At 37.1% G+C, this 27,339-nt stretch overlaps 4 protein-coding genes across 6 annotated transcripts; 1 reads left to right on the forward strand and 3 right to left on the reverse strand.

Moving 5' to 3' along the window:
- Nucleotides 1-531: 531 nt before the first annotated feature.
- On the reverse strand, nucleotides 532-4,903 carry LOC132122176 (chromobox protein homolog 7-like). Of its 3 annotated transcripts, none has more exons than XM_059532135.1 (6): nucleotides 4,583-4,903; nucleotides 3,881-3,924; nucleotides 3,645-3,710; nucleotides 3,471-3,537; nucleotides 2,722-3,013; nucleotides 532-1,863 (listed from the first exon to the last, which is right to left on the reverse strand). In XM_059532135.1, exons 1-6 carry the CDS (start codon nucleotides 4,649-4,651, stop codon nucleotides 1,664-1,666), a joined length of 738 nt encoding a protein of 245 aa, XP_059388118.1. In that variant the 5' UTR covers nucleotides 4,652-4,903; the 3' UTR covers nucleotides 532-1,663. The 3 variants fall into 3 exon arrangements, with proteins under 3 accessions (XP_059388118.1, XP_059388119.1, XP_059388117.1); XM_059532136.1 differs by lacking the exon at nucleotides 4,583-4,903 and adding an exon at nucleotides 4,341-4,523; XM_059532134.1 differs by lacking the exon at nucleotides 4,583-4,903 and adding an exon at nucleotides 4,020-4,282.
- A 1,996-nt stretch (nucleotides 4,904-6,899) lies between these two features.
- josd1 (Josephin domain containing 1) lies at nucleotides 6,900-15,071 on the reverse strand. The gene is made up of 5 exons (XM_059532137.1): nucleotides 14,911-15,071; nucleotides 13,801-14,479; nucleotides 13,583-13,711; nucleotides 8,494-8,688; nucleotides 6,900-8,390 (listed from the first exon to the last, which is right to left on the reverse strand). Exons 2-5 carry the CDS (start codon nucleotides 14,079-14,081, stop codon nucleotides 8,291-8,293), a joined length of 705 nt encoding a protein of 234 aa, XP_059388120.1. The 5' UTR covers nucleotides 14,082-14,479; nucleotides 14,911-15,071; the 3' UTR covers nucleotides 6,900-8,290.
- Nucleotides 15,072-15,911: 840 nt separating this feature from the next.
- xrcc6 (X-ray repair complementing defective repair in Chinese hamster cells 6) lies at nucleotides 15,912-22,297 on the reverse strand. Its single transcript, XM_059532138.1, has 12 exons — nucleotides 22,042-22,297; nucleotides 21,798-21,910; nucleotides 21,565-21,706; nucleotides 21,235-21,486; nucleotides 20,974-21,160; nucleotides 19,899-20,085; nucleotides 19,625-19,797; nucleotides 19,335-19,492; nucleotides 19,037-19,166; nucleotides 18,848-18,948; nucleotides 18,644-18,760; nucleotides 15,912-16,320 (listed from the first exon to the last, which is right to left on the reverse strand). The coding sequence occupies exons 1-12, from the start codon at nucleotides 22,109-22,111 to the stop codon at nucleotides 16,121-16,123; spliced, it is 1,830 nt and encodes a 609-aa protein (XP_059388121.1). The 5' UTR covers nucleotides 22,112-22,297; the 3' UTR covers nucleotides 15,912-16,120.
- Nucleotides 22,298-23,625: 1,328 nt separating this feature from the next.
- Nucleotides 23,626-26,389, forward strand: desi1b (desumoylating isopeptidase 1b). The gene is made up of 7 exons (XM_059532139.1): nucleotides 23,626-23,713; nucleotides 24,361-24,382; nucleotides 24,594-24,663; nucleotides 24,753-24,862; nucleotides 25,004-25,126; nucleotides 25,225-25,613; nucleotides 25,689-26,389. The coding sequence occupies exons 1-6, from the start codon at nucleotides 23,626-23,628 to the stop codon at nucleotides 25,313-25,315; spliced, it is 504 nt and encodes a 167-aa protein (XP_059388122.1). The 3' UTR covers nucleotides 25,316-25,613; nucleotides 25,689-26,389.
- The last annotated feature ends 950 nt before the right edge of the window (nucleotides 26,390-27,339 follow it).

Here is a 27,339-nt window from a genome sequence, read left to right on the forward strand (position 1 = left end):
ATGACACTGCTGTCATAACATATAAGTCCCACTTTGGGAATAATGAGAAATATCATGTCATTTTAAGGAAATGTCTTATGAGTGCATATAGAGGTATATAGATTATGATTCACTGTACAAACCATGGACATTTGCATTTATCTTTAAATTTCTTTTTCGCTCTTTCTTTTTCTTTTTCTAAAACCGACTGGAAAACCAACCATACAGTTTTTTTGGTCCCTAGTTTTGGCCACTGTTCTCTTGCTAACACTTTGGTGCTTGCTGAGAGGAGTAAAAACTGTTGCTCTGATATCAGTAGTTTTACTTTTTGTTTGGTTGGTTGTTTGTCTGTTCTTTTTTTTTTTTTTTTTTTAGTTATTTTTGCCAATTATTTAATTGTAGATTAAAATATGTTTGTACCGTTCACAAATAATTGGCTTCTGTTGTGGTGTTCTTCCTACATTGTAGATGTGGATCTGGAACAATGTCAACCCAAGGTGGTTTGAGGCAGTGTATTAATGCTGATTAAATCTAAAAAGTAATGGATAATGATAGAGTTACACAGAGGTTTTATTATTGGCATCATAATACCAAGTTTTCCATTTTAAAGTGCAAATACTCTGAATAGCAAAAGCAACCACAGACATTTAGCACATAGTCTATCAAGTATATACAGGTCACATGAAGTCAAATATTAAACAGTTGAGCCCCCAGAGATGGATGTTCCTAGAGGCTAAATATACATTCCCCTCAATATAGATTTTTATTTTTTTTCTTCAGGTATCAGCTTACATCTTGGACTAAAATAACACAGAAAATAAACAGCAGTCAAGTTAAATCTACAACATAGACTACTGTGCAAGATGGTGCAAGTCATACTTGGCAGGAGGAAAAAATAAAAATTGCACAAACACTGCAAATAGATGAGATACTAGCAAGCCATAGTGTTGGAAAATAAAATAAAATGCAACTTTATACCATACACATAACTATGCTCAAAAGTTAGAACATAATTGTGCAAGGAATGCAGAATATTTTTCACACACTGTAATGTTTTATGAACTGTCAAGGATGGCACCCTAAGTGTTGAAATGCTATTTTCCCAAAGTTGTATTTCACATATTTTGATTATCAAGAGGCCACTAATTCTAATTTGCTAAGTGAGGTGTGTAATTTAAATTGAAGGTCAAGATTAGAATATGTTCACCAAGTATATCAAGTATATATATACATACATGTAATGTGAGTATGTATAGACATATATGTGACAGCTTGGCTTTTAGAAATACTTCATTGTGCTACTCTGAACTAGCATTATGTATTTCATGCAAATACATGACCAGACCAAGTTAAGTCTACCCCAGCTAGTTGAATCTGTAAACTTCACTGCGAAACACCATCAAAACCAGTATCAGAGAACTTGCTTGTTTTTTTTCCTGGCCAACACAAGTTCAAAATCTCATCGTTCTATCAGTTATTGCCATTAAATTTCATGACCTGCTACTATTACTTTGACTGATTGTAATCACTGAAACAACATTTTGAACTCAATTAGAACTAATAGTGCAAATAAACACAGTCTGAAACACTGGCAGAAGTTGTGCAAGCACATAAACAACAATGCAAAAAAGCATGTACCAATTCTCTTTCCTCGTCGCTGTGACCATCCTCAGTGTCTGTAATATCAGATCTCCATCTCCCAGCTCCTGAAGAAGCCCCTTGCTACCAAGGCCTCTCTAAAAGTCACAGTCAGTGAGTTGATGGTGATATCTGTCACAATGACCTCCTCTGGCCCCATAACTGGACTCCAGTCTTCAGGTAAAGGAGATATAGTCATTGCCTCTGACCCAGTGGTTGGACTCCAGCGACCTCTCCTGACACGCTCTGAGACACAGAGTACATTTTGTACATATTTACACCTTCATCGTGTTATAGATATGAGAGAATCTTGACTATGAACAAGTTGCTGTTTTAGATGCTTTTTAGACACTCAAGTTCGGTTTTAAAAACACAAATCATCATTTGTAAGTTGCTTTGGATAAAATGATTAAAATGGATGAGTTGCTTCTGCTAAATGATTAAATATAAATATATGGATATACAAATAATGTAATACTACTGTAGTTGTGTCCAAATTATTAATTGTATTAAAAGGGTGAGGAATAATGCAGAATTATGCAAAATACAACACAATATAATCTTTTTTTTTTTTTTTAAAGAAGTCTCTATTGTTCACCAAGGCTGCATTTACTTCATCAGAAATACAGTAAAAAGAGTAATAGTCTAAAATGTTAATATAATTTAAAATAATTAAATGAATTTTTGTTGAATGAATTTTAATTTAAAATGTAATTTATTCGTGTGTGGGGGCGGTGTTCAGTGCCACACAATCTTTCAGAAATCCTTCTAATATGCTGATTTAGTGCATAATTATTGTAATAATCTATTATTAGGACATATATATATATATATATTACTTTTTAGGATTTCAACCATAGACTAACACATTTTGTATATATAATGCTAATAATAATAATAATAAAAAAAGTTAAGTAGGGTTTGCCAACAACAAAAAACCTTGATCTGTTCAAATAGAGCAGTTTCCTTCATGTTTTGATTTTGTGACAAGAGAGTTTTTTTCTTCCGTTAGGCTGACAAAGAACACTGCAGTCTTGATATCAATTTAGTGTTTATCAATTCAAAGTGTCAACTGTCTGCCTTCGGACCAGCTAACATACTTACTGTTTAAAGTGTTGCTGCCGGTTTTAGTTCCTCCATGTCTTGTGTCCTCTTCTTCTTCTTCTTCCTCCATTACCCCCTCATCATCATCATCATCATCATCATCTTCTCTTCTATCCCATTCTTCCTCAGAAGTCTCTCTGGAAGCTTTCTTCTTTTTCTTGTGGTGGGTTAACTGTCGATATAAACATGCCCCTGTGGACTGGAACCTCGGGTCAAGTGAGAGCGGCAGATGTGCCGAAGACTTCTCTGCATCTTTGTGTGCGCTGCGTAGATCCATTGCATAAATGTTTCTCTTCAAGAGAGCAATATGTGGATAGACAACGGATTGTTATTAATAACTAAAAAATTCTATCTATTTTTAGTTGATTAAAATAAAGCTGTAATAAAACAAATATTAGAGGGAAAACTTACTTTACTTTTCATTTAGTTTAACTGGAAATAAAAACTACAACTGTACTAAAATTGAAATGGAAATATATTAGACCTAAATAGTAATATATACACACACATACACACACACACATATATATATATATATATATATATATACACACACACACAAATTGTATAAAAATCTAAATGTAAAAAACTTACAAATTACCAAAAATGTAAATGAAAAAAAGGTTCAAAATATCAATGAAAACTATAATAGAATATAAATAATACAAAAATAATTGGATGGACAATATTTGAATGACAATTTAGCAGGGAAAGAATCACAGTAATGAAGATGCTGTAGAGGTCATTACCTGCATGAAGAGTCTTTTCGGTTTTGGGCCTCTTTTGCGCCACCTCACTGACCTTTCTCTCTGTTCCCTGTTTGCAGACAGAAATAATGAGACAATGCAGTGTGGATGATTTCATGTGCTAGTGACTGAAAGTGAAAGAATGAAAAAGGAAGTTTCATTTTTATAACGGCTCACTTTTCCTCAAACGCTAAAACCAGTCGAGGGTCTAGAATGTGCTCCTCTGGCTCCCATGTGCTGTACCTATAAAGTCATTAAAACATATACGTTTATTGACGTGACGCGCAAATAAACAAACAAAACATCCTAGCGGCTAGAGTAATATAGTAAAACTACCAGGAAATAAAAGGATTAATAAATGTTGAAATTAATCTTATACTGCAATTTTCCTTGATAATAATAATAATACTTACTTCGGAGGCCACCCCTTCCACTTCAATAAATATTCGACATGACCCTTAAAGATTAGAACAAAAAGAAAAAATATATATAAACCAATAACGTTACTGCATTTAAAATTTAAGAAGGTTTTTTTTTTTTCATTTTGATTATACATTTCTTCTGAATGTTTTGTTTTTGTCTTGTACGTGTGCGATGACGTAATGACAAGATTTCGTAATAAAGCATTAAAGAGGGACGACCCCTAAACTAATAGCTCCTCCTTTCTACTTCAATCCTGACATTTCATGTGAGACCAAAAGTAACGGTCATTTAACGAGCGTTATTTTAAGCTAACCGCGTGTCTCAATTTGTAACTTAAAAATAACTGAGAGCCACGTCCGCTCAAATGCAGTTTTAAGATAAAAAATAAATAAATAAACCTTGGCAGCTGTATCTAAATGGGCAAACTTTACTATAGTTATTAGATCTCACCGGGAAATAAAACTGCGTAGTCTCCATGACTACGAATAGGATCGCATTCGCCACCCTGTTCCAGAAGCGTGCTGTGCGACATGCGTCATCATCGAAGTTATTAGACTACAAACACACTTCCACGCTGCTGTTGTAAGGGGACGTGTGTGTGTCCTCGCCCCACGAACATGTTGTATGTGTGCAGCGGGATTGCACACACTTAACTGTCAGTAAACACGCATCCTCGCGCGCATGTCACTTACCTTTCGAAGTCTTTTCTTGATGATTGATTCCACAGCGAACACTTGCTCACCGATTGCCGACAGTTCCATCAGTTAAGTTGTTCCCCTAAAAATAATGAAGTAGCTGTCAGTGTATCTTTGTGCTTTTCCTTCTGGTCGTTAAAGTAACTATGAATTGCAAATCCCATGTACCGTTAGAATGGCTGCACGGGTTCCCGCTCTTCCGCTGCCTTGTTTACAATTGAGTATTTTATGCTTTGCACTGCTCCATTTCCTTGTACTAGATGAGTACAGTGACTTTTTAAATCTGCGACACATCTGCAGCGCGCAGCGCGCCCCCGTGCGCCACACAGAGGATTGACTGGCGCCACTGTTGATCGGATTATCAACTAGCATCTAACAACCCACTAGATTAATTTTAATCGGGATTTATGTGGTTTATGTTGCTTATCATTCAGATTTGAGTTTTGCACTCCAAAATATTACATAAAGGAATTAATAAATGAGTTTGCTTACTTGCAGCATTACAACGGTAAGCTGTGGGCAATAGATCTCAAATCTCTCACACAAAGATGGACTCTATAATAGGTAATAAATAGACTGAAACAGTATGGTGTAGAATAGGATCAGACTCAATTCCTTAGTCTCACATGATCCTTTAGAAATCATTCTAATAAGCTAATTTGGTGCCCAAGAAACATTTTTTAATACAGGTTCATCTAAAAAAATTAGAATATTATGGTAAAGGTCATAATTTTTTGTCATTTAATTAAAAAAAGCTAACTTTCTTATATTCTAGATGCATTGCACACAAACTGAAATATTTCAAGAGTTTTTTGTTTTAATTCTGATGGCAATGACAGTTTAGGAAAATTAAAAATTCAGTATCTGAATTTTTTTTTGAATTTTTTACAAAACAGAAATGTTCAAGATCTCCAAAGTAGATTTAATTATGCACTCAATACTTGGTTGGGGCTCCTGTGGCACTGCTGAGGCGTTATTGAAGCCCAGGTTGCTTTGATAGCAGCCTTCAGCTCCTCTGTATTGTTTGTCAGATGTTACTTATCTTCCTCTTCACAATACCCCATAGATTCTCTGTGAGGTTCAGGTCAGGTGAGTTGGCTGGCCAATCAAGCACTGTAATATCATGGTCATCATTTGGAAGTGGTTTTGGCACTGTGGGCAGGTGCTAAAATCCTGCTGAAAATGAAATCATCACCTCCATAAAGCTTGCCAGGAGATGGAAACATAAAGTGCTCCAAAATCTCCTGGTAGATGGCTGCATTGACTTTGGACTTAATAAAACACAATGGAGCAACACCAGCAGACGTCACAGCTCCACAAATCATCCCTGACTTTAGAAACTTCACACTTGACTTCAAGCAGCTCGGATTCTGTGCTTCTCCAGTCTTCCTCCAGACCTTGATTTCCAAATTAAATGCTAAATTTACTTTCATCTGAAAAGAGGACTGTGGACCACTGAGCAACAGTCCAGTTCTTTTTCTCCTTACCCCAGGTGAAATGCTTCTGACGTTGTTTTTTTCTGGTTAAGGAGTGGCTTGGTTCTAGGAATGTGACAGCTGTTAGCCCTTTTCTTGAAGACGTCTGAGTCTGGTGACTCTTGATGTGCTGACTCCAGCTTCAGTCCACTCCTTGTGAAGTTCTCCCAAGTTCAAGAATCAACTTTTCCTGAAAATCTTCCCAAGGCTGGGGTCATCCCTGTTGCTTGTGCACCTTTTCCTACCACACTTTTTCCTTCCAGTCAACTTTCTATGAATATATTTTGATACAGCACTCTGTGAACAGCCAGCCCTTTCAGCAATGACCTTCTGTTGATGATTGTCTTCTGGACTACTGTCAACTCCGTAGTCTTTCCCATAATTGTGGTTGCATGTTCTAAACTAGCCCAAGAGGTACCCTACATTTATACTCAAAATTAATCAAATCAAGCTTTAAAATTGAATATTTTAATTTTTTGAGATAATGAATTTTTTATTTTCTTAAGCTGGAAGTCGTAACCATCGGGGGAAAAAAACCTCATGAAATATTTCAGTTTGTGTGCAATGAATCTAGAATATAGGAAAGTTAGCTTTTTTAAATTACAAAAAATAAAGACCTTTTTCATGATTCTATTAAATTTTTTTAAATGAAACTAATATATATAGATATTATTATTATAAAAAAAATAATAATTCACAGAATACATGCATATATATCTGCCCTTTAATTTAGGATGATGTTCCTTCACACAGATGATCACATTTGGTGGTCCAAAGCATCAAGAAAAATGAAAACCCCTGGTGTGAATAACATGAACAAGATAAAAAGCAGCACCACATTGTATACATAAAGACATTTTTAATGATGTCACTGCACATTTTACACCATACATAAAGTGCCATAATAAGCATTTTATTTGAATGGAAAACAATGGCATGAGCACATGTTATCCCCGTCCCCCTGCAAAATGGGTTGTGGAGATTTAGATTGTCATGGCAAAGGAATCTATTAATCTCTACAGTATTACAAAGCACCCTGTGTATGGACATGTGGAATGTTCCTTTTAAGTTGTAGCACTGATTTGAGTGTCTATATAATCTATTTGAAGTGTTTTCCATAATATGTTGAAGATCGGTGTTTAACAAGTGAAATTTAATCAAGTTGAATCTGAAGATAACCTGAGATGCATTATTAGACTTCCCTTTGTGTAAATCGGCTCCCTCTGTAAACAGTTTAAGGCCATGTTAATCCAATATCAATCAAAGATGAATAAATTTTGCAAGATTCCTCAATCTTTCTAACTCTTAGTTCAGCATTTGCCATTTTAAAAGTATATACACAACCGTTTCAATTAACACCGGTTTTGGCAGTTGAACTTTTTTTTTTTTTTTTTACTACCAACACTCATCGGTTTTATTTTCCTACATGTCGACTAGGATTCAACAAGTCTAACCTTAACTGTCTAACAAGAAAAGGGTGTCCAGAGAAACTGTTAAAAGGTAAGAGATTAACAGGTGACCGTTTTGGTAACATATGGTATAGGAAACGAACACAAAACATCCAATTACTGTGGTGCCATGCTGTACTGTGATACACAGGAAACATCTCATCTGTCACTATGCCCTTTAATATGTAGGAAACAGTTAATCAGGGGCTACTGGTGTTCCTTCTCTAAATTTTCAAGTACATGCACTAAATAAGTACATATTGCATCCCTGTGTTAAACAAAATCTAGTCGGTCAAACGAATACCTTTTTCGGTGACCTGTAATGTGTGGTGGACAGTTCAGATGATCCCATGGATGCACGTGAGATCACATGGAAAGAGAGAAGTGGCGAGGAAGACAGGTGAAGCACGAGGAGAACACATCACTAATCATTCCATAACCTCTCACTTTCAAGACCAAAAACAGTACAAAGTAAAAGAAATAATCAATGTATAAAAAATGCATTAGAATCCCAAATACCAAACACAATTCTCTGCGTAGTGTTTTGTTGTCTTGTGATAACCCTGTGTGTGTCCTTTGCTGCTTCAGTCTCCATGGCAAGAGTCCAGCGTGTGTGAGTGTGTGTGTAAACAAGTCTGAGCAGTGTGCTTTCATGACCAGTTGAGTGCAACTCCATTTGCTCTTTAAATGGGTCCCTGACTGAACCTCACATTTCCCTCCTGAGCATGAATTTAAGAAACCTACAAAACAAAAACCAAAAAAAAAACAATCCAAAACATTCATCAGTTATCAGACCTCCATGTCTGGTGGACTTCCACCTCTTCTGGCACAACCAAGAGGAGTTCACAGTTCTTCCCTCGAAGCTGGTGACGCAAAAACTTCCTGTGAAACAAACAGAATAATAGCTAGAGCAAAAAAAAAGAAAAAATAGAGAGCTTGGCATTGAAACCTACTGCTACTTTTCCCTTTAGTATTTCACACTTACCTCAGTTCATCAGCTGTTCCGATAGCATGAGGACTGCGCAGTTTGGAGTCCAAGTTATAGTAGACTCCTCCCACTTCTCGAACTCCAATCCAGTGTTGGCGCTTGAGGGGCAGTCGCAACGGCCCCCAGCGCAGATTGGATGGCACATTCAAGATGAATCCAGTGACGTTCGGCAGTGCAATGCTGCCGACATCCCTATAGCATGACAAATACAAAAAAATAAATAAATGTCACATCTGTGAAATGAAAATTCATTTATTTACTGACACTGACCAAACTTAAAAGAAACTGTGGAACATAAAATAAGATATTTTGCAGAATGCTGGTAACCAAACAATTTCAGTTCCCATTGACTTTTATTGTATTTCTTGTCTATACAATTAAAGTGAATGGGAACCAAAACTGTTTGCTATCCAAAATGTTACAAATATCTTCATTTGTGTTTTGCAAATGAAATAAATGCATAGAGGTTTGGAATGACATGTATGCATTTAATTTTATCCCTGTATTTTCCTATATTTGGCGTTCATAAAATGGATACCACAGTCCTGGTGTTAAAAGGGTCATATGATGCGATTTCCATTTTTCCTTTCTCTTTGGAGTGTAACAAGCTCTTGGTGCATGAAGAAAATCTGTAAAGTTGCAAAGACTAAATTCTCAAATCCAAAGAGATATTATTTATCAAAGTTAAGACTCTGCCACACCCCCCTAAAACGGCTCATTCAAACACGCCCCCACATGTCTATGTCACTGTGGAAACATTTCCATAATGCTGCCCAAATGTTCATGCAAAAAAAGAAGGTGTGGTTTTAGTAACTGCAGTAAGTGTTGAAAGAGCCGTGTCAGGGAGATGTTGTGTGTATCTAGAAGAGGTGGGAAGTAACGAATTACAACTACTCACGTTACTGTAATTAAGTAGTTTTTTTGGGTTCTTGTACTTTTTTTGAGGATATTTTTAAAGCTGTACTTTTACTTGTACTTAAGAATAAATTAAGCAAAATAATCTACTTCGTTACTTTTAAATCATAGTAAGTTACTGAGTACTGATTTGATATTCAAATTTTTGACAGCACTTCAGTAGCCAATAAAAATATCCGATCGTAAACGGACCAATAAAAGCGCTGCTGATATCTGAACCGGGAACAGCGCCGCTGCAGCGGGTGAAGAGCTGATCAGACAGAGATGGACTGATGGAGTTCAGCGTCATTTATGCACCCAGAGCTTGGAGAAACAAACGGTAGTATTATAAATATCTATATTTTGATACCAATACCGAAATATCTGACACGGTTCCATTACTCATTTTCCACCGTATTTGAATATACACAGATACAATCTGCGTCTCTCTCTATAACTATAGACTATAAGTCGCATTTATTTAGAACCAAGAACCAAGAGAAAGCATAGTCTCCAGCCGTGAGAAGGCGCTCTATGTTTTCAGTGTAGGCTACAGGAGCACTGAGCAGCATAGAGCATCCTCTCGCGGCTGGAGACGGTAATGTTTTCTCTTGGTTCATGTCAAATTAATTTTGATAAATAAGTCGCACCTGACTATAAGACGCAGGACCAGCCAAACTATGAAAAAAAGTGTGACTTATAGTCCGGAAAATACGGTACACAAATACACAGATTGAGCAAATGTATAAGACTGAGATTTTTGTAATGGTAATTGGGGACATAATATTTATATGGTGTAAATAAAAGCCTATGTAAAATCTAATCATCATATAAGGTGAATGTGTCTTTTTAGAAGACTTGGATTAAACCAATTTCAAAGTTTGAAATAATGAGTGCCTTGGAAAAATGGATGGACAAAAAAAAAATATCTACAGGTATATGGCAGTATACAGTATGTGGTAGTTTTGCCAATGGTATTGAAAATGATTGTACATCATGAAATCAAAAATAACCCTACTTGATTTTTTAGTGCACAGTACTAGTCTTGTAGCAAATAGTTGAACCATGCAAGTCAATACACTGGGGAAAAAAATTGTCTGCCATTGCTTCCGGCTCTGGAATGGCGTTATTGCTCTGATGAAGTCAGTTTGATGGCTTGGGAGAATCCTCTTGTTAAGTCATGATGTTAGGACTGCTGTTTCTGGGTCCAAGCCTTTTCTCATTTCACTTGAGAATACCATCTCAGCAGCCATTTATTAACACCATTTCATTAATATTACGTATTTAAGCTAAGCATAATTTGCTGTGCACACTACAGTCTCTCAATATTTTATTTAATTTTTAAAAAAAATCCCTTTTCAAGAACTACAATAAACCACTTGTTTGGACTACAGCGTTGTTTTCCAAAACAATATCAAATTGATATGGCAATATTGATGCCATCCTTATCAGAGAGAACTTGCTGCTTTGGCCAGGGCGTAGCAGTACTGAAACACTGTCTGAGCTGTTCACCAATCACAACACATTTTGTTTTTCGGAAGGCAGGTCATCAAACCCAGAACTAATAGAGACATTTGTGCCAAACTGGGGAGAAAGGTATTGTAATAATGTAAATTATGTTCAAAATAATGTGTTTTTCGAACCACCAAGCATGAGAGCATGTTCTAGTACAACCCCAAAACAAATTCAAGACATTGTAAAAGAGCATAATAGGACCCCTTTAACCACTCCTATCCAACTAAGGTATTGAAGTTAGAAATCCCTGTATCATGACCACTAATTAACTTACTTTGTCAATAACATAAAAGTGGGTTTTGTTCAAAGTTGCTATTATCCATCCACATAGATCTTTGATTAGGGGTGGGCAATATTTAAAATATAGAGATTTTTTAAACACGATATGGATTTTGACATATCGTATATATCGATATTTTGTTTACATTTAATTCTGATTCCGCCACTTTGCTTGTTTGCCTTCTCTGTGCTGTGCTCGCCCCCACCTCCTTGATTTTGTCCCCCCTCCCCTCGCGTGTACAGAACTAGTCTCAAAAAAAAAAAAAAAAAAAAAAAAGGACAACTGGCTCCATTATATGGAGATACTTTGGTTTTAAGGTTTCGTGGTGAACAGCAGGCAGATTTCAGCGTCTGTCGTCTCACTAAATGAGGATGTGAACACATGAACAACATCTCCAGAACTGTTCTGAGAGTCACTTCATGAGCGTTTGATTTGAGTAAAACTAGCATCATTTCACATCATAGACTGTAGTATCACATACACAGAACTGTCAAAGTAAACCCATCAAAATAAAAGTATTTGCCAGAAATGTATCACTATTGTTCAGCAGAATGTACATAGCCTACTACTACTACTACTACTACTACTATTAAAATGAAACAAACAATATAAGGAATAATCACACAATATTTCTTCCATGTTTTATTTTTAAAAGTAAATCCCCTTTGTTTACCAAAAAATAAAGTTTGCTTAATTTTCAATAATTAAAAGATAAATTAAATGAATGTTTTATGCCTTCATTTGATAACCAGAAAAATGTAAATAGAATTTCAGAGGGGATTTTTTTTTTTTCTTTTTACATAAGGCCATTTTAAGATTTTGTTTTTTTATAAATTAAGTTGTTTTTATGCATTTAAATAATTACACATGCTAAAACACAGAATTAGATAACAATAAAACATAAGGTGACGAAAAATATAAAACATTTCATAGGGCCCTAAACATAACGTAATATTTGGCATATTTGTTTTTGCAGTAGTTTTGGGGGGTTATTTTTCCTGTAAAGATAGAGATATATATAGTATATCGAGATATAGCAAAATATATAGAGATATATTTTTTGCTCCATATCGCCCAGCCCTATTTTTTGATATCGATATTTTTTTGGTAACTACCGCCAGCTAAAAAGTAATTAGTAACTTGTACTCAGAGTATTTTTTGAGAGGAGTACTTTTTAGTTTTAATTAAGTACTGTTTTGACAGCAGTACTTTTACTTGTAATTGAGTATTATTTCATCAATGCAACAGTACTTGTACTTAAGTACAAATTTTCAGTCCACCACTGGTATCTAGGTGAAAGCAAAAGCACTTTATTTGGCATTCTGAAAGTAGATGCATTTAGGAATCTTTAAAGCCCGGGACACACCAAACTGATGATCGTCGGGCTGACGGTGAGCGACAGTCAGGCTAGTTTGTTTGGTGTGTTTCACTCGTCGGCTCTCACCGGGGCCATCGGCGAAAGTGAAAGCTCTGATTGGATGTTCAGTTTAGTGAAAGAGTCAGTGTTCGAGAATTAAAGCAAAAGTGATGAGACTTTGTTACGACAATCTGGCGCTTCCGAATCAGCTACTCGAAGTATGTTGTGTTATTAGTTTAAGTATTTGCTATTGAATGTTCAAATGCACGTTGTGTGTGTGTGTGTGTGTGTGTGTGTGTGTGTGAGAGAGACGGTCACAGCCCAGTGGAGTCAGCTGTTTTAACCGTGGCTTGTGTACTGCAAACACATACAAGCTTCATCACCGTGTCGGTCCCACCACTCTGTTCGAATGAGTCGTTTAGGGGGGTGTGGACAAGTTGAGACTTTTATAAAGAATATCTCTTTGGATTTGAGACTATTGTTTGCAACTTTACAGATTTTCTTTATACACCAAGAGCATAACAATCCAAAGAGAAATGTAAACTTGAAATTGCGTCATATGACCCCTTTAAAACTTTTTGTTTGCCCATGCATAAAACAGGAAGTTAAATCAAAGAGAGGAACATCGCAGACCCACTGTGTGTAAAGGTAAATATGTTTCTTAAAATATCAAATAACTTGACCTTAGGCATTCTGTTATAAAATATCATGTGCTGTGACCAAAAAATTAAAATTTATAATTAATGCTTCAAGATATAAAAAAATAATCATCTTGGGAGAAAAAAAAAAAAAGAATTCTAAAACAATCTTGAAAATATATTTTTTTTGAAGTGGTTAAAATCAGTACAAACTCAAAATTCACAATTCTATTTTTTTTTTATTGCTTTTTTTATGTGCCCCTGTAATGTTAAATCAAAACACAAACATGCTAAACTTATGACATTTCTGTATTTAAGATATGTAATTTTTTTCAAAACCATGTGAAACAAACATTAATTCAAGTTTTGGACTATATTTACTACAACAGCATAATAAAATACCTTCTCTTGTCCCACCAAATAGCCTCAAACCCACGCGTCTGCAATGCAGCCATGATGACGTTCACATCATAGTTGCCATTTCCCAGCATGTTTTTCTTGTGGGGCGTTACCAAAGTGCTAGGGGAGAGCCTGAAAAAGAAAGAGGAAGCAGAAGTGTGACCAAAAAAAAAAAAATCCAAAATTAGATCACCTCAACAATACATAATCTTAGCACTGACCTCTGGTAGATGTCCTGAAGTGCATCACGGCTGAAGGCCGCTCCGTCCTGGAAGACATTGTTTAGGGCGTGCAGAGCGCACAGCTCCCGATGCTGCTTTTCGTGATAAATGGCGGGAGGTTGTGACAAGGTGGGGGGCATTCCAGCATTCAGTCTATCCTCCAGTTCGGACCCACGTCCACCGACAACTTCTTTCTGCTTGCTGACCTTCCATGGCATACAGCCCAGCTCCTGAAACCCCCCGACCCCCCTCCCCTTACCAGAACATGGAGTACTCCCCATTCCTGCTGCTATGTCACCACTATCATCTCCACAGCAACCTTTCAGCTGCTCGGGATGAGTGGCAAGGGGAGGGGAGGTAGTTACTGGAGTGAAAGGTGAGCCAGTGCACCTTGCAGTGAATCAGTGAAAAGATTGGAAAACTGGAAACCGATGGATCTTCTCAGAAGCAGATTCGACTGGGTCCCCTTTCTGTGCTCTTCATTTTGTTATTGCACAAAGACTTGCCAAGCACCATAATAACCACTAGGGCAGAGCAGTTCTTTCCATTTTGGACGACATCAGGATGGAAAAGACTTAAGCATGACTTGTACAGCTGACTTGGACTAAATGGGTCAGCAGTGCAGGACCCTGGCAACTGTCAGAGCAGACCACCGTGAGAACCGCAGAGATAACCTTGGCTTTAGAGTCGAAAACAAACACAACAAGAGAGTCATTATTAATCAGATAATTAAAACAAAACGGCAACTGCTTAAATCCTGAATATTAATTAGCGTTTATTAACCGAGTGGCAAGTCTAAACAGGAACCCTTTGGACACCTATGAGGCTAATGTGCAGCTGTGCCCAGGATGACTGCATTGGGAATGGCTGTACAGAACTTCCTGGCAGCTGACTGGATGGGTGTTTATGACTTATTGAAGGACGGAAACGACATTTAACACTTCGTACACACGTTAAATAAGAGCAACTCAAGGCATGCAGTATTTTTGTCTGGGCTTCTGAACTCCTGCGTTCAGACCAATTTGACACTCTAGCTACGTGCTACTCGTTTGATGGCAAAGGACAAAATGACACCTTTCAAACTGTCAGTGTTCTCCTGCTAGCACTTACCTCTGTCCGTATACGATATGTTACAAGCTCGGCTGCTTTCGTTCCTCTAACTTGGCGCTTTCGCGTCCTCTCCCTGAGTTGTTTATTCCTTTGTCTCTTGTACTTTTTCCTTGCTGCTCTCTGGCTCAACATGAGCATGCGCAAAACGTCATCGGCTTTCCGCTGGCTTGCGTCAAGAGCAGGTTGCGTCCCATGGGACTGTCAAAGTCTCGTTCGCCCACATTAGGAAATTAATAAGAGACTTCCTATTTTTTTTGGAGACATTCATTTTCCTCATTTTTTCCCATTTGATATATATATATATATATATTTTTTTTTTTTCCCCGGTTTGTGTAGGGTCTGTTCTGAGCTGTATAAACAGCCATTTATTGCTTTAGCAGAAAATAAACTATCTTTATATCTACATTTAGATATGCTGTAATTACAAACATCTGTGGCAAATGAGTTGTCATCCTTCTGTTTGTTTAAATTTCTTGCTAATGAGAATACAAATGACAATACCCGATTACTTCATGTCAGTTTTGGGAAACCCACAAACTACTAGTAAACTGTTTTTGTTGTTTAACAAATTAAGAATCAGATGCCTAGAGTCGAGACAGAATCTGTGTTTTTCTTCCCATTATTTCTACACCGATTATGAAGAAAAATCAGTGGATTGAATTTAGAGTATTAGACAAACTAGTTGCTCAACCCAAATGTTTACCAAACATACAAGCAAGAGTTGATTTGTAGAATTACATTCATAATAGGCTTTCAACTTATCAGGCATACATTATGTAATTTACATTACCAAGCTCCAAAGTATCAATGGACAACATTAAGAAAGGTTTCCATACTAATTCAAGTTAAACCAGTGTTTTGAGGTGTTTGATACAATATCCTTCTTTACTACCTTGTATTAAATCATGCCAATGTTTGTGAGGCTTAAGAAAAAATGAAGAATAAAGAGCAAATGTTTAAAGAATAGCAAGAAAATGAGGTGAAATAAGGATGTTAAATGATACTGTTAAAACTACAGCTACTTTTATTACAACCATTATGACAACAGTCACAATGCTGAACGGAATTTTGCTTTAGACGGGAAAGTAATTTAGAATGTGCAGAAATACAAATCTTTCAGTATTTATTTTATGAAGCAGTATGGGGTGTAATCAAGTAATCAAGGTGTCAAGGTTTTATTCTCTGCCAAATATGGGCAAGGTCTTAACTTTTATTTGGAGAAGTGCTTGGTCAGGGCTTCTATAAGCTCCTGTTTCTTGGTTCCTGTTGTACGTATTCCAAACTGCTTGCATGCATCTTTTAGCACAGGCACTGTCAGTTTTCCCAAGGTGTTCTTTGCCACATGGTTTTTTAGATCTTCCTCTGACATCTCAACTTTTGGCTTCTTTTCAGCACCACCACCAGATTCAGCTGGGCAAAAAGAAAGAGACATCTCAAGTCAAGATTCTGTTACTGTCAACTCTGAATGTTTCTGAATGTAGTGGCATTGTAACTAAAACAGGACAGGAGTAATTTCCAATGCACACTGAACCATGATGCTATGTCTTTGCAGTATCCCATAGTATTATTATGCATTAGCCATGTTAAAAGGACAAAAAAAAATTCAATTTGACTACATAATAATAATCATTAATTTTATAATTAAAAACAAATCAAATAAATACATTAATGCTGCAATAATACTACTATACTGTAAAATAAGTATTATAATATGAGTATTTGATATTTCATGATCATTTTTTATTTTACACACTAGTAAAATCACAGTACAGAGACAGATTTATAAATGATTCTCAATACAAATTTGGGATACGGTTGGCCCGTGCTGCATTTTCAAATGCACATTATATGTGACCCAGCACTTGCAGAAATGGAGTTCATGTAGAGCCACTCAGAGACACTAAATCACTGGATCACTGGGCTGCTCGCGTGTAAATGAACACAGTGCCACACTTGCCAGCTGGCAACTATCACCACTTCATTTGCTTGCCAACACTGATTTGTTAATTGTGAACCCTGGCTGAGATTCTAAGAGTGTTCTGCACCGAGCTTGCAGTTGCAGTTTGATGGTGCCACTCAGGTGTGCCTTGTACGCCCTTTCCTGTTTTAGTTACTTTTTTTTTTTTTAAAGTGAAGCTGCGAACTAATCTCTACCGCGCAGACTCTGGCTCCGAACTAATCTCTACCGTGCAGACTCTGGCTCCGAACTAATCTCTACCGCGCAGACTCTGGCTCCGAACTAATCTCTACTGCGCAGACTCTGGCTCCGAACTAATCTCTACCGCGCAGACTCTGGCTCCTAACTAATCTCTACCGCGCAGACTCTGGCTCCTAACTAATCTCTACCGCGCAGACTCTGGCTCCTAACTAATCTCTACCGCGCAGACTCTGGCTCCTAACTAATCTCTACCGCGCAGACTCTGGCTCCTAACTAATCTCTACCGCGCAGACTCTGGCTCCTAACTAATCTCTACCGAACTAATCTTTACCTTGCAGACTCTGGCTCCGAACTAATCTTTACCTTGCAGACTCTGGCTCCGAACTAATCTCTACCGCGCAGACTCTGGCTCTGAACTAATCTCTACCGCGCAGACTCTGGCTCCTAACTAATCTCTACCGCGCAGACTCTGGCTCCTAACTAATCTCTACCGAACTAATCTTTACCTTGCAGACTCTGGCTCCGAACTAATCTCTACCGCGCAGACTCTGGCTCCTAACTAATCTCTACCGCGCAGACTCTGGCTCCTAACTAATCTCTACCGCGCAGACTCTGGCTCCTAACTAATCTCTACCGAACTAATCTTTACCTTGCAGACTCTGGCTCCGAACTAATCTCTACCGCGCAGACTCTGGCTCCGAACTAATCTCTACCGCGCAGACTCTGGCTCCGAACTAATCTCTACCGCGCAGACTCTGGCTCCGAACTAATCTCTACCGCGCAGACTCTGGCTCCGAACTAATCTCTACCGCGCAGACTCTGGCTCCGAACTAATCTCTACCGCGCAGACTCTGGCTCCGAACTAATCTCTACCGCGCAGACTCTGGCTCCTAACTAATCTCTACCGCGCAGACTCTGGCTCCTAACTAATCTCTACCGAACTAATCTTTACCTTGCAGACTCTGGCTCCGAACTAATCTCTACCGCGCAGACTCTGGCTCCGAACTAATCTCTACCGCGCAGACTCTGGCTCCGAACTAATCTCTACCGCGCAGACTCTGGCTCCGAACTAATCTCTACCGCGCAGACTCTGGCTCCGAACTAATCTCTACCGCGCAGACTCTGGCTCCGAACTAATCTCTACCGCGCAGACTCTGGCTCCGAACTAATCTCTACCGCGCAGACTCTGGCTCCGAACTAATCTTTACCACGCAGACTCTGGCTCCTAACTAATCTCTACCGCGCAAATCTCTACCGCGCAGACTCTGGCTCCAAATGACATCATTTACTCAAGATCGCAATGGCCATACTGAGATGCTTTGGCTTCACTTTTCTACAGTAGAAGGAAGTGGTGACGTGTCGTCCATCTTGTTTTTTTTTTTGTTTTTTTTTACAGTCCATGGTGCCTCTAACTTGTGCACTGTTGTCGGAAACTATTCATACACAAAATAAATGTATTTGAAAATGCAGCGGTTTTTGTCATTAATTTTTTCTCTTTATTCAGCCCAAAAACTGAAAATTACATCCCTGACTCATGCTTTACATTAATGTAAGATCATTTGAAATCTCACCCACCAGTTTTGCGTTTAGCCGCAGGCTTCCCTTCAGGGTTATAATCAGGAGGATAGACTAAATCTTTGACCTCTTGAGCCAGTGGACCAAGACGAGCATCCATCATTTGTACCTTGGGCACTGAGGGAACACACAGAGTGTGAGACAGTAATAAAATTCAAAATAGAACAATAATCCATTTAAAACATTTCAGATCTTAGGAAATACTTGTTAAATCCTCAATGGGCTCGGGTTCAAGCATATTCAGAGCCAAAGCCTCCAGGTTCCTGAAGTGCTGTTGCAGCACTGGGTTTTCAAATGCATCACTCCTATAAAAACATAAGATTTACAGTACAAATAAACTAAAACTCCGTGATAGAAGAATACACTGGGAACAACATGTAGAAAACCACACACCTGTATTTAAAGCGGAGCTTGTGCACAATCTCCTTCATCTTGTCCACCTGCTCATCAGACGCTCTGGGACCCACATGAGCATCCACAGTGCGTATGTCATCAGCAAAGGGAAGAAATATCACATGGAAGCCTAAAATATAGGATCCCACAATTTAATATTACTATATATATATATATATATATATATATATATATATATATATATATATATTTGATCTATATACAAAGATCAATTAGCCATACAACTGAAAGTAGCATTCAGTGTAAATGAAAATTGTCCAGTCTTGATTACAGTTACCTGGAGGTGTTGCCTGAGTTTGACTCTGATCCAGTTCTTCTCTCTGAGGAACTAGTGCCACAAACCGAGGTGGAGTGTTACGACGAGGAATGTATCTGCACAATGCAAATACGTTTTTTTCACTGCACTTCAAAAGCAGAGCTGTAAACACACAGGCGCTTCCTAGGGTAAACAAAAGAAAAAAGAAAGAACTGCACATCAGCTTTCCAAAATGTGAAACAAAAAAAATCAGTTATTAAAACAAGTGAACTGCACTGAAAGTTCTTAGAATTTCATAAGCAGATGAAGACCTGCCTGATATCTGCTCTTCCTCAGGGTATATGAAGAGCGCGGGGCGTATATGATAGTGCAGTTTGAGATGGTCCATGGGCTTAAACCCCATCAGAACCAAACCTGGATCATCAAACTTCTTAATCTCATCCACCTCATCCTTTTCCATCACAATCTGTTTCTTCCCATAAACCTTCATAGAAAGTAGACAATTTTGTGTGATAAGAAAACTTAGACACAAATAAAAAGAGCAAATTACAGTATAGCTTTGTGATAGTATTGATTATGAATTACCTGTGCCCTCTTCATATCATTTGGCAAAAGTATCCCGCCATTATGGGCATGGAAGTAACGGGTTTTAGTGCGGACTGGTTCGTTAGTATCTCTGTGAAGCTTGACAGCAGAAGGTTTGACGGCAGTCCTGGCCAACACATACACACCGACTGCCAGATTGACACCTTCTCCGAGAGAGAATGTTAACCTTGAACACAGTGAAAAATAATATAGAAATCTAAGAACTGCATTTTGGAATATTTTGATCAAGAAATGATATATCACAATTTTTACATATGGTCAAGTAAAGTGAAAGTTTGTATAAATATTGCAAAACTCTATATTAAATAGGGATGCTCTGATAATGTATCGAATGATAAAAGCATCTGCACCAGATGGGCGATTGATAAAAAACAGCCGACAAACAGGGCCAATTATATTCTGTAAATCAAAAGGGGAGGACACTTGTGTGTAGAAATAATCTCAATCAGTTTTTCCAACCAGAGAAAGACATTAATAAATAGCTTGTGAACAATGTACTTGAAACTTAAAATTGCATTTACCTCAGGAACCTTATAAAGTGTTCCTAGTTGGTTAGTTAGATATATAAGAAAAAAATAAATAAATAAAAATACTACAGAGGAGCTTATTTACTATTAATTATATATCTGTCCTGAAGAACAGTTATTAGGAAAACTGCTTTATGTGCAACTGAACTTTTAAATGCGATTATTATATCTGAAAATAACTAGAAGTTGAATGTAAAGGTTTGGGTTCTGTTTTTAATTGGAAACTCCTATATTATAGTAATGCACAAAATGAGTGGTTTCCTGTATAATTCACACTATTAGAGTAAACTAAAGTATCGGTAGATGTCATTCTGTATCATCTGAGAAATTTAGCATCAATTCTTGATGGACAGGTCCTGCACTAGCTATATTTTTTCTTGTTTGGATTTACATCACAGTAAGAAAGAAAGGAATTGATGACCACAGCAAATTGAATTAAAATCTAATTACAAACACTAGAGATAAATATTACTTGCTGTATAGGACCAGCAATCTGGTGAATGATTTGACATGTGCAGTGCATTTACCTGCTTTGAGATCTTTTCTTTAACTCTTTAGCTCTGACCCTCTTCTGCAAGTCCTCCAGTTTCCTGCAGGGCTCAGTCTGGAGGCCAAGCTCACTTTCATCTTCTGGAGGGCTTACGATGTCACAGAAGAACAAGGAAACATCGAAACCTCCTGGCTTTGTAAGGTGCATCAAGTCTATGACCACACCTGAGGAACAACAGAACATATGTTTTAAACTGTCCATCAGTAAGACCGTCATTTTCCCCTTCTTTTCAGCCTACCTGTCTCTTTAAGGTCAGCAGCCTTTGTACGAGCCTGTCTGTCTTTAGCACCGTCTCCTACATGAGGGTCATCCCTGCAAGTGAAGATCATCAGGCGCTTGTGTGACAGTCGCAACTTGATGTCACTGTAAAGGTTGGAGCAGCACCACAGAGCCTCTCCGAGGGACGTTTCGCTACTGCCCATGGTCTTTTCAGCAAATTGAGCTCCTTTCTCACCCAACAGTTTATCAATATCCAGTACACGTTGAGATCCTGAAAAGGGAATCAGTATGCGGGATAAATTCACCATTATATAGGTAATTTGAAAAGCACATAGAGTTAGTTACCCACCAGGTGAATCCAAGTCATGGTAGACGTAGACATGCTTGAAGGAATTTCTTGGATTCTTGCTCTGCTCAGTCCCATAGAACACCAAAGCGACTAGGTCTTTGTCACTGCTTATGATTTTACTAGTGTACACACTACGTACACACTAGATACAACAGAGAATAAGGTCTATTAGATATGCACTGAAAAAAAAAACACAAGATAATGAATGAATCAAATGTTAACATTTGACTCACCTGCATAGTCATCTCAAAATTTGATGGCTCTCCATCCTCTCCCTTGATGAACATCTCTTTGGATGCATCAACCAAAAACACCAGACTGTCGCGGCCACTGATTTTGTAATCACCTAATAATTTAAAAGTAATTAAGCTTTTCTTATTTAATTACGTCTTAATTTAATATAAGTTAAGTTTAAAATAGTATTAAGCGTGCAACTCATATAAACAGACGACAATTAATGCAGTTAGCTGTGCTAACCTCCAGAATCCTCTTCGTCCTCCTCTACCTCATCGTCTTCGTTTTGATAGTACTGTCTCCACTCCGCCATTACTCGTCGCTTTGTCCAAGAACCGTTTCAGGGATGCTTTCAATTAAAGTTGGGGAAAACTAAAGCAAATTTTCTTTTCTTATATTTAGGTTTAGGCACTTTTTTCTTTTCAGCAATCGAACTTTGCTTTCCTTTACAACCGCGCATGCACGCATCCAGTCTGTGCGCCACAAATTGAATGACGGCTCCAATAGCGTATCAGAGACGACTATTGAACGGCAAGAACCAATGGCGAGACGAGTGCAGAGTGACTGGTTAATCCATGCACGAGAAAGTAAACAAATGTTCCTGTGAAGCTCGTAAACATTTTAACAAAATACTAATTAATTACCATTTGTAATGAAAAACAAACAAACATGTTTTTCAAATATTTTCATGGCCGTGAACAAATCTTTTATGTAACTCGGTTCTTTTCTTTGAATAGATTGACTCAATGGTTCCCAATCTATCTGCACAATTAGTTCATGAACCGAACTGGTTCACAGCGATTCTCGAGTGAACCGAACAATTTGACCGACCGATGGGGCAAACAGTAAAAGCTATTCGAAATACTATAATAAACATCAGTATGGGTCTATATATGGATTTATTGAAGATTTAAAGCATGTTTATGACATGCCGGGATGTCAGGGACCATGTAATGAGGTAGGAGTCGCTGAATCGGGAGTTTTGAACTGGTTTATTGAAATGAACTGTTCAAACGAACCGAATCTTGAGCATGACTTCCGCTTACTAGTAGATTCTGTGGTGGGAATGTCTATGGCATGAACACCAGCATGTTTGTTTTTGTTGTCTGAAATAAGTATATATATATATATATATTTATATATATATATATATATATATATATATATATATATATATATATATATATATATATATATATATATATATATATATATATATATTGACAATATCAAACACTGTAAATAAGACAGTTGTAAGAACTTTGAAAGTTTGTGAACTTTACAATATATTTATTTTATTTTATATATACGTACACGACACATGTATGTATATATTTTATTTTTGTTTTGAAGTTCTATACTTTCCTCCCCATGTTGTACTTTGTCCTTCTTTCTTCTCTCTTTTTTTTATTCTCTTATTGTAATGTTGTTTTTGATAACATTGTGTGTTATAGTTCCTCGAGATAAAAAAGATTGTTCATTTCAAATTCGCCATCTAGCGTTTTGGAGGATATTACAGCTGTTTGACAGGTCCACAATGAATAAGCACATTTGCCATAACCGGTATCAAAATATCACTGTGTCACTGTGACGAAGCGGACGTGAACGCTGCGGCGGATTTCTTTCTTTCCTAAAATATTTTAAAACGACAACGAATGCGTTCCTTGAGTGAATGTTTAAATCGATAATGGAAATGTGAGCAAACAAAACAGTGGAGTATTGTTTTTTCGAATTCAATCAGAGCGAGAAACTCGAGCTAAATTTCAGTTTGCTAACTGTAGAGTTTCGTTTTTGTTTGTAAACACACTTTTGTCTAAAGTCGTAGTGATGGCTGATGGAAGTTCTTTCAACGTGAAGTTGTATATTTATGACCTGTCAAAAGGACTGGCCCGTCAGCTGAGTCCCATGATGTTAGGTGAGTTCTGCAGCTTAAATTCAGGTTAGGTGGTGGTGATGTCTCTAGAATAGAAATATGTGACTATGGGCCACAAAACCAGTCATAAGGATCAGTTTCTCAAAATTGAGATTCATCTTAAAGCTGTATAAATGAGCTTTCCATTGATGTGTGGTTTATTAGGATCGGACAATATTTGGCAGAGATACAACTATTTGAAAATCTTTAATCTGAGGGTGCAAAAAATAAACATACTGAGAAAATTGCCTTTAAAGTTGTCCAAATGAATTCTTAGGATTAATTCTATGAATTCTTTATTCTTAATAGAAAAATAAGGTTTTGATACATTTACGGTAGGAAATTTACAAAATACCTTAATGGAACATGATCTTTATTTAATATCCTAATGATTTTCGGCATAAAAGAAAAATCTATAATTTTGACCCATACAATGTTCTATTGGCTATTGCTAAAAATATACCCCAGCGACTTAAGACTGGTTTTTGTGGTCCAGGGTCACATATATGTTTTAGTGTTGTTGAGATGGTTTTTGTTTATTTTTCATAAAGTCAATTTGAAATAAGATGTTTTATACATTCTGGAGAAAAATTTACCTTTGGAAGTATGTGAAGAAATGACTGATTGCAATTCTGTATCTACATTGACAGGAAAGCAAGTCGAGGGAATATGGTGAGTATGTTCTATTATTATTATTATTATTATTATTATTATTATTTTATGTTTTGAAACTCTCAGGCAGCAGAATTTAATATACAGAGGAGTCCAAAGGTTTGAGTCCACTAGTGAAACTGCTTATATTTTATATTTGTTTAAACTTAATAAACAGTTCAATTTATCAAGTCTTTATTTTAATGTATCATTCTTGGATTACTTAATGAAGGCACACATCTATAGTGGTTTATGGGGAAGAGTTTTTCTTTGGAGGAGGAGGCATTATGAGCTGCTTTCCGGTAAGAGGCAGAGCTTCCTCAAGATATCTGAAAGGCAAAAGGCTATGTTAGTCTGTAAACCTTCATAATCATGAAATGTCATGTTTCAGGGTGGTACTATTCTAGGTATGTCTGATTCCACAGTGGACCTTGGAAACACAGAAGTTCCCCGGGACCTTTTTCAGAAATATCTGTCTTCGCTCAGGGAGTCTACTTACAGGTCAATATATCTTTCTTTTTTTTTTTTTTTTTGCATTTATCAGGAAACTGCCCTAGTTTAGTATCTCTCATCATTTTTATCTACAGAAATGACAATATACATGTGCAAATCTGTACTTCCTCCTTTTTTTTTTTTTCACAGACCTGAAAAATACCACCTCTTTGAACAAAACTGTAACACCTTTAGCGCTGAGGTTGCACAGTTTTTAACAGGGTCTAAGATTCCCTCATACATCACTGACCTCCCATCTGAGGTGCTCGCTACGTAAGTTTGCCCCATTCAGCTTTACAATCAAATTTGTTGTTGACACTAGTGGCAGTATTAGTAATAACTGGATTGAATTACACTTTCCTTCTCCATAGACCTTTTGGACAAGTGCTCCGTCCTTTTCTCGATTCAGTCACCATCACTCCATCGGGGGATAATGGCATGCACGGATATGGTCAGTGGTAGATCTGGCTGCATCTAAAAATTTATTATTACAGCAGTCATGAAGCTTGTGTATCAGACATATAATAGTAATCATGATAATAATAGTTTACTTATGTTTCACCCATTGTGCCTATATAAATAGCATTTATATAAAAGCAGGTCTTCCAGATTTCTGCTCAGTGCCTTCAAATTCAAGTGATGAGTTGTTTAGTCTCATGAACTTTCCTTCATTGATTTGGGGTGTAAACAAATGGACCTGTGTGTCTGTATAGTTGACTTTTCATGACAGGATTTACAGTTCCTCTGGTACAAACTGCAAGTGGCAACAAAATGTTAGCTATAATAACCCCTGTGGATGTTTGAAATGTAAAATATGTTTTAGAAAACTACTAAGTAGCATTATAATTACTAGTCAAGAGTTTGCAATAATCTAAAAAAAACCCCAGCCAACTTTTTCAATAATTTAAATGTACCAAAGCAAGTTGTATCAGGATTCCCCTCAACAGTCTGTAGGTGTCTCTGTTCTACCTCAACATCATCTGTTAAGTCAGATGCTTTGAGAGGAATAGAGGATGAGAATTAGGTTGCTAATTTAAAAAAAATATGCTGTTGACTCTTTTTCTGTGTTGTAAGTTGTTATCTAAACCTTACCTTTACTCAGAACAACGTTTATAGCGATCCTAAAGTGCCATGAATATATACTGAGGAGGGTTTAAGGGATCAGTGACGCCGCAAGAAGCGCAGTGTCCCACAGATGAAGCTAATGAATGTTGTGTAAAATGTGCAGGTGTCACCAGCAATGGACCCAATAGGAAAGTTATTGCATTTTAAGTCTTTTTACTCTTGTCCAATTGCTTCCAATATAGTAGGAATGTGTCCTTGGTGACCATTAATAGTCATTATTCACCTAGCAGTATGTAATCCATAACTAAGTGGTTTGATGGTAAATGGTCTGAACTGTGCTACTGTTGTTCTAAAAAAAAAACTATTTACAGCTTTCCTGCCTCAAATAAACCTAAATCATTTAAATGTGTTCTGTTAAATATCATTGTATCTCAGCTGTAAACAAATAAAGACATTCTGAAAGTATGAAAATGGGGTGGCTTTGGTCTTGATTGGCAGGTCAGGTGTTTTTTGTTTAATTTTTAAACAATCATTTTTGGACTAATAACAGAACCTTTGTGTCATATTTTTAAAACTCTTGACTTCATTCACAACGGATGACCAAAATGCACATTTTTCAAAACACTTAACACTTTTTCCCAAATGCTTGGATACAATACACAAACCAAAGATTTTTTCTTTCATTGTACTAAAATCACAGGTTCAAAATGACATCTTAATATCAAAGTATAACTATTTAAAAATGCAAATTGCACATTTCATTTGAGTTGAGTGTCTATTCATTTCATTACAATGATCTAACTGTCAATTGATACAAAAGCTCAACAGGTTGTGATTTTGAGGGTGCCCTATAGCAGAATCAGAGCAATGGGCCCAGAATTCCTAGAAACAACACTGAGTGCAATCATGGTTTCAGACCCATCCAGTTTATTTACCCCTATACTCCTCTTTTCTTACTGTAACTCGACTGAAGAATTTTTAACTAAATGGAGGTGAAAGGTTCTTAAAAGGCCCTCTTCTACAGGCCATAGATGATGTGTGCAATGACATCACAGGAGACCAATGTCAGGCCTGGATTTGCCATGCCAAATTTTTTACAAGATGTTTAGTTAATTAACATCCATCATGATGGGGATGAGAAGTTAACATCCATCATGATGGGGATGAGAACCTGTGGCCAAATCCACAAGACATGGATGATAAAAACATAGAAGTACAGTGAGGAACACTCCAGTGAACATTTTACTGTAAGCCTACTGTAGTTTTTTCTTATCTTTTTTTTCTTATCAAATTTTTTCTTATTGAAAGTTTTTGAAAAACCTGTTGTGAGTTGATTATTTCTTCAATAATTTTCTAAAGGTATGAATGTGTAGAACCATAATGAAAGCTGCATCGTGTTTTGAACAACATGATTGTACTAG

The sequence above is a fragment of the Carassius carassius genome, chromosome 40 (assembly GCF_963082965.1).
Source record: "Carassius carassius chromosome 40, fCarCar2.1, whole genome shotgun sequence".
Lineage (NCBI taxonomy): Eukaryota > Metazoa > Chordata > Actinopteri > Cypriniformes > Cyprinidae > Carassius > Carassius carassius.

Coding starts and splice junctions, on each gene's coding strand:
- LOC132122176 (XM_059532134.1), bottom strand. CDS start 4,094: ATGCTTTATTACGAAATCTTGTCATTACGTCATCGCACACGTACAAGA. Junction 3,711..3,880: donor TGGAAGGGGTGGCCTCCGAA/GTAAGTATTATT, acceptor ATGACTTTATAG/GTACAGCACATGGGAGCCAG. Junction 1,864..2,721: donor CGGCAGCAACACTTTAAACA/GTAAGTATGTTA, acceptor TCTGTGTCTCAG/AGCGTGTCAGGAGAGGTCGC.
- desi1b (XM_059532139.1), top strand. CDS start 23,626: ATGGCTGATGGAAGTTCTTTCAACGTGAAGTTGTATATTTATGACCTG. Junction 23,714..24,360: donor GCTGAGTCCCATGATGTTAG/GTGAGTTCTGCA, acceptor CTACATTGACAG/GAAAGCAAGTCGAGGGAATA. Junction 25,127..25,224: donor CCATCTGAGGTGCTCGCTAC/GTAAGTTTGCCC, acceptor CCTTCTCCATAG/ACCTTTTGGACAAGTGCTCC.
- xrcc6 (XM_059532138.1), bottom strand. CDS start 22,111: ATGGCGGAGTGGAGACAGTACTATCAAAACGAAGACGATGAGGTAGAG. Junction 21,707..21,797: donor ATTTTGAGATGACTATGCAG/GTGAGTCAAATG, acceptor TGTTGTATCTAG/TGTGTACGTAGTGTGTACAC. Junction 21,487..21,564: donor CCATGACTTGGATTCACCTG/GTGGGTAACTAA, acceptor TTCCCTTTTCAG/GATCTCAACGTGTACTGGAT.
- josd1 (XM_059532137.1), bottom strand. CDS start 14,081: ATGGGGAGTACTCCATGTTCTGGTAAGGGGAGGGGGGTCGGGGGGTTT. Junction 13,712..13,800: donor CTTCAGGACATCTACCAGAG/GTCAGTGCTAAG, acceptor TTTCTTTTTCAG/GCTCTCCCCTAGCACTTTGG. Junction 8,689..13,582: donor ATTTGGTGGGACAAGAGAAG/GTATTTTATTAT, acceptor GTCATGCTATAG/GGATGTCGGCAGCATTGCAC.